At 36.0% G+C, this 10,245-nt stretch overlaps 3 protein-coding genes across 5 annotated transcripts; 1 reads left to right on the top strand and 2 right to left on the bottom strand.

Moving 5' to 3' along the window:
• Positions 1–614: 614 nt before the first annotated feature.
• LOC113333371 (tRNA-specific adenosine deaminase TAD3-like) lies at positions 615–3,671 on the top strand. Of its 2 annotated transcripts, none has more exons than XM_026579880.1 (8): positions 615–799; positions 930–1,006; positions 1,111–1,232; positions 1,412–1,494; positions 1,728–1,833; positions 2,355–2,831; positions 2,979–3,091; positions 3,232–3,671. In XM_026579880.1, the coding sequence occupies exons 1-8, from the start codon at positions 681–683 to the stop codon at positions 3,398–3,400; spliced, it is 1,266 nt and encodes a 421-aa protein (XP_026435665.1). In that variant the 5' UTR covers positions 615–680; the 3' UTR covers positions 3,401–3,671. The 2 variants fall into 2 exon arrangements, with proteins under 2 accessions (XP_026435665.1, XP_026435666.1); XM_026579881.1 differs by having other exon boundaries at positions 668–794.
• Positions 3,672–3,802: 131 nt separating this feature from the next.
• LOC113333372 (RING-H2 finger protein ATL7-like) lies at positions 3,803–6,764 on the bottom strand. 2 transcript variants are annotated; one of them, XM_026579883.1, is made up of 4 exons: positions 6,703–6,764; positions 6,110–6,182; positions 5,927–6,012; positions 3,803–4,454 (listed from the first exon to the last, which is right to left on the bottom strand). In XM_026579883.1, exons 2-4 carry the CDS (start codon positions 6,155–6,157, stop codon positions 4,031–4,033), a joined length of 558 nt encoding a protein of 185 aa, XP_026435668.1. In that variant the 5' UTR covers positions 6,158–6,182; positions 6,703–6,764; the 3' UTR covers positions 3,803–4,030. The 2 variants fall into 2 exon arrangements, with proteins under 2 accessions (XP_026435668.1, XP_026435667.1); XM_026579882.1 differs by lacking the exon at positions 6,703–6,764 and having other exon boundaries at positions 6,110–6,672.
• A 1,226-nt stretch (positions 6,765–7,990) lies between these two features.
• Positions 7,991–10,013, bottom strand: LOC113332724. Its single transcript, XM_026579233.1, has 5 exons — positions 9,780–10,013; positions 9,572–9,642; positions 9,155–9,260; positions 8,556–8,688; positions 7,991–8,480 (listed from the first exon to the last, which is right to left on the bottom strand). The coding sequence occupies exons 1-5, from the start codon at positions 9,848–9,850 to the stop codon at positions 8,316–8,318; spliced, it is 546 nt and encodes a 181-aa protein (XP_026435018.1). The 5' UTR covers positions 9,851–10,013; the 3' UTR covers positions 7,991–8,315.
• Between the last annotated feature and the right edge of the window lie 232 nt (positions 10,014–10,245).

The raw sequence follows: 10,245 nt of genomic DNA, 5'->3' as shown, positions 1-10,245 counted from the left end.
TAAAATATAAATATTGTAGGTCTTGTCATACATCACATTTTAATATGAAGAGATTCTTGTAACCATTTTGCAAGATCCTTTTACTTCTAAGTGAATTTGATACTTTGTTTTGCACATTTCCCATGTCCTGGTTCGAGTTTTATGTGGACTGTGGTGCATACCAAACTTCATATATCCATATTTGTAAACTAAACAACATTTGTACTATATTTTGGTGTTTCCTCTGTTTATGTATGTATTTTTTTTAGGTACGTGTATAACAATTTTTTTGGTCTTTCGAAGGTAAACCTCCATATAAGAATAATCTCTATATAAAAATAATTTTTTGTAGTCCCTAGAATATTCTTATATAGAGGTGCTACTGTACATATCCACAAATATCTGATACTGATATGGCGTCGGATACGGATACGTCACCTATTTTGAAGTATGTGTGCTTCATAAGTTATTATGTGCGTTCTAGTCATGTGGAGAAAAAGAAGAACAAGTCATCCAAGTTGTGCAAAAAGGACAAAATCGTCACTTTATAGGCAAATACCATGGGAGTCGCATTAAGGATAGAGGGCTACCATTGGTATTACTAGATACTAAGATACACCCGAAAAATATACTCAGGCACCTGTGCAGTAAAATGATTTTTTAAACTACAGAGTACGACTTCGTAGTTCCAAAATATTGCGATGAAGAAGTGGGAAATCCTTCACATCCCAGACAAGATTCCGTTTAAACTTGATGAACAACCCACGATCGACGTCTTTGCTTCAGTTATAGAGCCAAAGCTTACCGATACTCTTGTAAGGTTGTAATGTAGGAGTATTTTGTTTTGTTTTGTAATTTTTTGCGGAACTTCTTTTTTTTCTTTTTTGTATAAAATGTGTTTGTTTAATTGTCTGAATGAAATTTTGATTGTCTTTTTTTGTTGTTGTCAGGAAGTTAAATAAAGTTGCACCAATGGAGATTTATCGACATATTAAGAGGGTGTGGAAGAAGAAATCCGCGGAAGGAGGTTTGTATATGAACTTATGTTAAATCTGTATGTTTATTCGTTTTTGTGTTATTCTTTTGGTGTTAATGATATTTAATTAGCGATAACATTGGGTTGTTTGACAGGGGATTTTCAGTTAATACTGATTTTATGTCTTGTTGGTGAGAATAGGAATGAGTTGGAGAGTATACCTGATGATGTACTTGAGTTGATAAATGCCCACCAGTTGAATCCATATATTACAAAGGTAATTCGCTGTTCTCTCTCTTAATTATGAATGTGATTTCATTATTTTGGGTTAAATCTGTATATTTCCTTGAATATCAAATCTGAAGTTTTCAGTTTCTCAAACTTTTATGTTTTAGTTTGTTTTGAGCTTTTGTCTATGCAACAGAATGCTTTCTTAGTCATTATTTCTGTTGCTAGGTCCATAGGTATGCCGCGATATCAAAAGAAGAATGGAGAGAACAATGCAGACTTTGGCCAACATCTTATCATCCGCCAACCTAGTAAGTGAAACTTGTGATCATTTTTTACGATTTATTCGACACGCATTCTTCAGGTGTACTCATCAACTCTTGTTATACACTTTCAATCTCGAAACCTATAACACCCTAACGTATGCCATTTCTTTTCACAAGTGGTGGTGGATTTCAATGCTATCGTAGATCCGTTTCATTCAAAAGTATACAGAAAATAAGTTCATTCTGATTTGTTCTGTGCTTTCGCATTCCAACCACAGCAATATTGAGGGCATTACAGGATTTAATGAGGAGGATTCAGAATCAATATTCCACTTCATGAAGATGGCTCTTGAACTAGCGAAAGTGGGCCATTGCACCGATGAGGTAATGGCCTTTATATTAATTGATTCAATTCAATAAGTGTCATTATTTAGCATTATGTCATGTTCGCCACTTGTTTTCCTATCAAATCTGGTGTTTTGTTTTTTTATGATGGGGTTTTCTTTTGCATACTGTGATGTTTCAATAATGATTAATGTTTCAATTGTGATAACATAAAATAATTCATCCTTAATTGGTAATTAATGCTTTACACTATTTACGAAACACAGGTTTCTCAATTCAGTTTTCAAGGTTAGTGTTTTTCATAGGCCGTCATTTGTTCTTACTTCGTTTTTTCTAATTGTAACTGTCTTGTATATAGTTAAAGTTATAGAAACAATGATAATTTTCTTGTAACTAATGAAGCCTTCTACTACGATGGAGATTAGTAAAACCTATTCACCGCCTTCTTCTTGATCCATGAGAAGTTGTCAATGTTTTCATGCCAGCCAGAGTCATAATTATGTTTGATGACTACATTAGTGTGTTCGCGTATCAATGAATTTGTTGCTTCTGTAGGGCAGGTAGTCAATGCAGCAGTTATAGTAGATCCTTCAACTAGGCAGGTGATTGTTAGGGGCAATGATCAAACATGTCAGCCAAGTACATCCACAGTGAGTAATACCAGCTTCGAATGTGGTTCCGTTGAACAAAAGGGTTTTGCTACTTCCCATCAATCCGATGCAGATGCTGTAGCAATCAAGGAGACTCTGTTTTCCATCTCCAGTTTTGCAGTTGCTGAAAATAAAGAATCATATACTGGCGTTTCTTGTCTATATCCTTGGAATTGGACTGAGCAAAACTCTATTGCTGGAAACACATATTCCTGGCATCCTCTGCAGCATGCAGCTCTTGTTGCCATTGAACATGCTTCCTCTAGGGATAGGCGCCTATTTCCTGGGCCGGTGGATCCTGAAGATCAATCTATCAATCAAGTGGATCACACAATCTCTTCTCCCAATAGCTCACCAGCCAAAAGACAGAAATTTGATTTGACAAAAGTGAGTGTATTTTTATTTGCTTGTATGGCTCAGCGACTGACCACGACGATAATTTCATGGCAGAGTTCGTAGGATCTTCCCGATGGATCCTACAATTATTGGTTTTAATCTCTTTAAGCTTTTGTTGTTGAATCATGCCATTTTCAGGATGTCAAGGTTCTGAAAGCTTGCTCTAATGGTGATTCTCATTCTGAAAGGGGTGAAAGGCCTTACTTGTGCACTGGTTGTGACATTTTTGTCGCTTGGGAGCCCTGTACGATGTAAGTTCCAAGCACCTTTCTCTGCTAACTTGAAATTAGTACTTGTAACCAAATTGGCATTTGTAACTTCGGAAGGATATCATGTCACAACTACTATTAGATAATAACCATCTGTTTGTCCATGCATTTTCTATTTGAAGGTGTGCAATGGCACTTGTTCATCAAAGAATTCGGCGAATATTTTATGCTTTTCCGAACCCTAACTGTGGTGCACTAGGCAGTGTTTACAGACTACAAGGAGAGAAAAGCTTGAATCATCACTATGCTGTTTTTAGGGTTCTATTACCGGAGGAATCCTTGGAAACATGACATGGAAACCACATCTCGATGATGTCCAACAAATGTTAATCTAATGTTGTTCTACCATACAGTTTTTCCAAACGAAGGATGGTAAAGCTGAAGTTTATTGGAACACCCTTATGTCTGCAAGTGAAGGTTTTGATAGAGAGGTGCTTGGAACTTGCCATTATTTATTTTTCTTTGTTTTGATGTAAACTTATGTTGTGTTGTGCTATTATATAAACATCAATGTTCATAGTTTTTCAGAATACACCGTTGTAACTGTGACCGTTAATGCTTAACAAAAGATGGTCATCCTTGAAAAAAAATTCCATTACAAAAATTGACAATGTGTCAAAAATGAAAAAGACAATGGTTCAACTTTTCGATTCAATTTTCTTTGTAATGGTGCTATATATGGAGATGGGAATGTTGGGAGTGAGGTGGCTGTGAGTGCAGATAGTTGTATATTTATAATAAAATAAGTAGGGTAAATTTGAACTCGTGTTTGACCACAACCCTCAGATTCACCCATTGCACTGGTTCTATCCTAGACATGGATATCACCAGACCGTTTGCAGTAAATTCTTATCATGCCTGCAATCATACATACATTGATGATACATACATGAGTTTACAGCAATTGCATAGCATTAAAAACTATGGATGATCTCTTACTGTGCCACTTTCAATACTAGTTGAATGAGTTTCAGTACCATCTACAGTAAATGAAGTTTCTCCAATTACTCCACACTCTTCATCTTGTTCCCTCCTTCCACCAGAAGAAGCAACACAACTAGTTCTTTCCTCTTCTGCTCTATCAGCAGTTTCAGGTTCTCCACGACGAAGTCGTCCAATTTCTGAACCACTGTCTGGGAATGCTTCAGTAGCTGGGGCATCCAATTGATTTTCGGTTAGGTCAGATTCCGTTTTGTTCACTGGGGCTAGAGAGAGTCGACAGAGAGGACAAGTAGTGTGTGTTGAAAGCCAGTGATCGATGCATTCCATGTGAAATGTGTGTGCGCATGAGGGCATCTGTTGAAGTTTGTCGTCAGCCTGATAGTCTGCTAGGCATACTGAACATCTGCAAACGTAAATTCTGTTTTAGTAGCAGATAAAATAAGCAAAAAGTGTAAAAGAGACTTGGAGTCAAAACTTTGTTTTATCTCATAGCATATGATTTTGCGAACACTTTATCCGTCACACTGGGCTGCTTGTTTACTAGATTAAGGATGTGTGTGCAGATGATCAAACTTGCTCATAATAAGATTCTTGACATTCTGCAGTTTCACCTAACAAATTCACAAGTGGAAGTTGCTTTCACATTTCAAGATGATTACCTTCGACAGAGAGTTCAACATTAAACTATGCTAATAGAATTATTATAATTTCCCAACCTTACAAAGACAGAAAGCTACTATTACCCCTTGTTCACTTACTTGAAGTAGGGTTTTTCGGGGAGAGCAGAAATTCTATATCTTCATGATAAAATGAGATTTGACTCCATGCAAGGCCAGTTACAAGCCAAAACTACAGTACGTGGTCTCAATTAGGTCAAGGTGGGGCAAACTCAATATGTTTCTAAGATTTAGCTAAAACAAATACCAAAAATGAGCATTTGACTCCATCTTCTGAGATATGAGAATATCTCATTGACTTGGATTTGTATGGAACACGAAAGGATTCTGAACTCATCCGATGTAATTCTAAGGAGCATATATAAAGAGGGAACAAGCACAAAGTCCACCTTAATTTACATTTTTACCTCCACTACTTTCTGTTATGTTTTTGCACCAAAGTATGCTTATTGTTAGAATAAGTAAATTAACGGAGCTTTAACCAAGAAAGGATAAACAGACACAGAGGAGAAGGAGCAATTGCAGAGGGAGGTGATAAGTAATAACTGATCAAACAGATTAAATGCGCCAATAAAATGAATATCTTTGCTACACATTGCGGACTTTGTACGACTTTTAACTCATTAGCAACCCGACAAATAAGAAGGAAAAAAAAAGTAATAATAGGCGTCCAAATGTTAAACCAAAACAGTCGGATAATTTATCATTTCGCCGGAACTTCTATAACAAACATATCAGCTTGGTGATTGACCTTTCCATCAACAACAAAAAAAAAACAATCAGCTTGGGAATGCATTACTGTATTGTAACTCATCATATTCAGATTTACAAAACTGGATGAGAACCTACGTATAAACTAACTGACTTGTTCAACTTATAATTTTCAGAGTACATACTGAACTAAGTACTAGCTGCAATCCAGTTTTTTTTTTACAAGCATCCCTACCTTTTGCAACAATCTAAGAAGAACAAAATTTACCAACTCCGCATCGTTATTAAAAGAATGTTTGATTCAAGAGTAAGCTCAAGCAGAGAGTATCAAATGATTAACCAATGTGATAAACCACCACAAAATTTTGATAATAGATCGAGCAGCATATGATGATCTAAGACTTACTCCTGAATGTATAACATTACCATGGGTGCATATTGCAATATCTAACCACTAAATTAAGCAACATTGAAATAGAGTACTTACTGTGTATCCCTGACTGAGAAGCTCTCATTGAATATAATAATCGGAAGCATTTCTCTAAATTCCTTGTTTAAACCAGATTCAGACACCTAAAACCCACATTCAAGTAAAACCTTAGAAAATACATCAAATAAATCCCCCCCACCCCCCACCCTCAAAAAAAAAAAAATCAATCATTTTACTTACTCTTGGGACTGAATCTGAACCATTGAGATTATAGGTTATCGCTCTCATCCGAAGCGAAGACCAATCAACTCTTCTACGGCGAAGATAAAACAAATAAAACAAAAGTAAAAGAAGAAATGTAAAGAAAATTGGTATTGAAAATATAAAAGTTTGGTATAGTTTAAGTTCAGATGAAGCTGTTGAACAACAACTAGGTGCTTCTGATAATGAAGCTGTACTGTGAGACATTACAATCACACACTAATTCCCATAAAAACCAATCAAAATGGAACTCAACTTAATACAATGAATTTTGAATTAAAAGATCAGAAATCTTAGATAATACTAATTCTTCTCCTAATGGCACCTGAAATGCATCAGAGATTATAAAAACTAGATGAGAGTATATATTATCAGATGATAATAATGCCAAAATGAGGAGGAAAAAGATATGTAAGTGTAACTTGTAAGGAAGATATTCTAATCTAACCTAAATTTTTTTTGAAACTGTTATCATTTTCTTTTACTAGATCTGGGATGCCATAATTACAGATTGTAGGTTTTTAGATTTTACCACAAATATGCAAAAGGTTAAAAATTGTGGTGATACTTACAGAATATGTTGTACTGTATGCTTTTAGTTTTCACCACAAAAATGGAAAAAGTTCAAATTTTGATGAACTTCAGATGAAATGTGAATAAAGTCAAAATCTTGAGAATACAATACGACTTTAGTCAATCCAGTAGAGTGATAAGGATGGACTGTTGGTCATATTCAAATGGAAACACACGCCAGAAATGGAAAATCAAATGTCTGGTGATTAAGACAGTGGCCAGTGGGGTTTACGAAAATAGACGTGTTAACTTGTAAGCGAGTTGCCAACCACCTTGGTCTTGGTGATAAAAAAGGAAACCCAGTAGCCCAACGCACCAAAGGAGAACATAATAATCCGTATGTCTGTCAACGATGGTTGGAGACCTTCTAATCCTCTTTCTGCGACTCCGCTCATTTGTGCAAGCATGCACGCACTGAAGGCGTCAGATACCCGCTTCGATTAGATGTGGAACCCGTTACGGTAAAAGTGGATTCGTCACGCAAGTCATTCCAAAATCTTCAGTGGAAATGGAAACCAGTCAACCACGTTTAAAGTGGCAAGTCTTTTTTTTTTTTTTGATCAGATTAAAGTGGCAAGTCGCATGAATCCTAACGTTTACGATGTATAAATTGTCTAAACATAAGTTTCCCTTCAGAGTTCAAACAGGATTCGTAGAATTTTTAAGATTAACGGGCCGGAGCTGGAGGATAAACCCACTTCTACGGCAAATGTAAAGTAAAGGAGTCTAGTTGCTCAAGGTACAGATTTTCTCAGCAGCTCTTCAAAGCAAACCCTTCAGGCCAAGGAAATTCAGCAGTTACTGGTTACAGCTAGAAGGGATTTGAAGTGGAATTTGAAAAATAGTACTTGGACTCGAGAAATGCGGTGGAGCTTTAGAATACTCAGCCGCATGGTCAAGATCTGCACCTGCCTTTAACTCCTGTACAGTGATCTACAACATGCCAGTGTTTGATTCCAAAAGTTCCCGAGTTTCTGAATGCTAGTAGTACTTTTCTGAGAGGACCTATATATATTTCTTTTCCGAGGGAACCGTGACCTAATAAATGAACTTAGACTCTAGCTGCAGACTCTTTTACTTTACATTTTGAGATTCACATTCATCCAGCCAGCACCCATCTTCTGGTAAAAAAAATTCAAACTGTAAATAATTATATACTCAATCTTATGTTACTTTTCCTCTACAGTAAGGACCGAGTGGATGCTTAATCCCTGAAAATCATGGTATTATTTCAGGCCACATTTGGGAAAAGATACATTTTAGCCCCAGAATGGTGAACAGAAGATATAGCAGCCAAAGTTTGATAGCACAATTTCTATCCCAAGCTACAAAATGGGAATGTATCAGGTGCTCTCATCGGCTATAAAATTAAAACCCAATGACAGTTAAGGTAACAAGAAGTGAAAAACTAACATCCTTTTCAGGAAGGAAAGAGGTTACAACAGACAAGCAAAGCTCTGAACTTAAAATACTTGGATGTTATTATACATACTCTCAGATAGTGTGAGACGAGATGAATTTTGTACAGTGGGTTGATATAGAATCTGAGGGAGAAACTTTCCACACTTGTGCAAAAGGACAATGTAATATTTGATTTAAAGTGGGATGATTATTAGACATCCCTTACCTTGAGCCTGACATCTGTGAAGGGGCTTAATGGCTTCTTTGGGCTTGAAGGAAGTGGAGCAAACTTGTGAACTAGGAACTTAGAACATGGCAGAAGTATCACATAGAGTACAGCCAAGATGAAAGGAGACGTCACAAGCCACCCTAGTAACTGCCATATGATAATGGTACTCTTCAGTATGAGATATTAGAAAATAGAGAAAGAGAGAGCGAGTGAGAGATATACCGCGTGGAGAATACTAAGTAGGACTTCGTGAGAGGCTTTGCCTGTCAACACCTTCTTTAGTGCATCAGTGGTTAAGGGGAAATGAGAACCTCCAGTTATGACTTCACCTAGACGAAGAAAAGGAACCACCAAGCTGGAAAGAAATAAAACATAATGATAATCCTACGATAAAAAGATAAACCATGCATTAAAATGCAACAATAAACAACTGGTTAGCCGGCCGGAATTTTTCGAAGATTTCTTATCACAAAGTCATGTAGTGAAACCAGTGGACCTGCTAATAACCTCGATATCAAAGCCAACATAGTTTTAAGAATGGCACGATATGTTGTGAATACATTGAAATCAAAAGGCCCCACTCACAACATTGGTAAGCAGTTTAGGCCTAAAGTCGCCGAGGAAAAACAAAACTTGGAACAACTTAAATACAATTATAATATCACTGTGAGATTAGCTATATAAGATCTTAGTTTTGATCAGTAACGTGATGTATAGATAGATCAAGTTCGTTCTTGCAGTGTTCAAGTGGATAAGGAGCACGTCAAGCCTAATGACTACAGAAAAAAGGCGATCCTAGAGAAGAGCAAGCATAAATTTACCTCAATTCTATCGGGGCAGAAATGAAATTTGCAAGCATAACACTAGGCGCATGGCAACGAGATCCAAGTAATGCAATAGCCAGGCCACAGAGGAATACAGTTACCCCTGTTAATACCAAACATCAGACTCAAACAATTAACAAATATTGAGGTTCTGAAGCACCAAATTATGACCAGCTAAATAAAGCTTACAAACCACACACATAACTGTAGAACATCAAAAAGTTCCCTGCTTCAAAAAAAAATCAAAAAGTTCCCCTTATTCAATCAAATCAAACCCTAGGAAAATTGACATTCACATCAAATTGATCTTCATGGACAGTTGAATTAAACCCATATTAGAATTAGTATCATTACTACAATTTAAGGGGGTAAAAAAGGAAAAACAGAGATTAGAAGTGTTGTAAAGCTACAAACCAAAGATTGGGAATACTCCTAGGGTAAGTCCAAGTGCCACAGATAATGCCAGTTGGTTTGGTTCAGCTCCTCTATACAATAACAAAGAATCAAAAACAATCTGTAAGTTACAATATAAACAGAAATGGAAAGTTAGAATAAGAACCAACAGAAATGAATCAAAGTTTCTAAAATTAAACTGATTCATTCATAAAAATTAAATCAACACCTTCGGAGTATTAGAAGAAGAGGATCTGTGATCTTTTTGTTAAACCAGGGCACAAATCTAGGAATCCCCATTTGGATTTGGATTTCAGTTGATGATCAAATTGAGTTTCTGATAAAATAAAAGCTTTTCTTTGTCTTGAGAATTGAGAGATCGTTAAGTATCTAATCTTTTCTTCAGTGACGTAAATTTAGTCAGCACATTTATTTTATTTTTCGTAAGACGTTGGAGTACATTTCTTTCTTTCGTTTGCAATGGCAGTTACTAAATGAACGAGGGATATTATTGGGGTGTCACATTTCATTAGAGGGGCGTCATTTAATAGGACAAAAACGGGTCACCCATAAGTAATATCAAAAATTTCTTATCTAAAATAATTTTGTAATGACTAAACAACACTTATTTAGTTAATTTTAATTTAATTTAATTAGATAAAAATTAAATTAATGAATTTTGTTGTATACTTGGT

The sequence above is a fragment of the Papaver somniferum genome, unplaced genomic scaffold (assembly GCF_003573695.1).
Source record: "Papaver somniferum cultivar HN1 unplaced genomic scaffold, ASM357369v1 unplaced-scaffold_132, whole genome shotgun sequence".
NCBI classification, from domain to species: domain Eukaryota; kingdom Viridiplantae; phylum Streptophyta; class Magnoliopsida; order Ranunculales; family Papaveraceae; genus Papaver; species Papaver somniferum.
This window is presented reverse-complemented; position numbering and strand designations above follow the sequence as displayed.

Bases quoted from the DNA above. Each gene is read 5' to 3' on its own strand.
- LOC113333371 (XM_026579880.1), top strand. From the start codon at position 681: ATGAAGAAGTGGGAAATCCTTCACATCCCAGACAAGATTCCGTTTAAA. The intron at 800-929 runs GTTGTAATGTAG...TGTTGTTGTCAG, and splicing joins CTTACCGATACTCTTGTAAG to GAAGTTAAATAAAGTTGCAC. The intron at 1,834-2,354 runs GTAATGGCCTTT...TCTGTAGGGCAG, and splicing joins TGGGCCATTGCACCGATGAG to GTAGTCAATGCAGCAGTTAT.
- LOC113333372 (XM_026579882.1), bottom strand. From the start codon at position 6,337: ATGTCTCACAGTACAGCTTCATTATCAGAAGCACCTAGTTGTTGTTCA. The intron at 6,013-6,109 runs GTAAGTAAAATG...TGTGGGTTTTAG, and splicing joins GTTCAGATTCAGTCCCAAGA to GTGTCTGAATCTGGTTTAAA. The intron at 4,455-5,926 runs GTAAGTACTCTA...TTACGTTTGCAG, and splicing joins TTCTCAGTCAGGGATACACA to ATGTTCAGTATGCCTAGCAG.
- LOC113332724 (XM_026579233.1), bottom strand. From the start codon at position 9,850: ATGGGGATTCCTAGATTTGTGCCCTGGTTTAACAAAAAGATCACAGAT. The intron at 9,261-9,571 runs GTTTGTAGCTTT...TGGTATTAACAG, and splicing joins AGGAGTATTCCCAATCTTTG to GGGTAACTGTATTCCTCTGT. The intron at 8,689-9,154 runs GTAAATTTATGC...ATTTCTTTCCAG, and splicing joins TCTGCCCCGATAGAATTGAG to CTTGGTGGTTCCTTTTCTTC.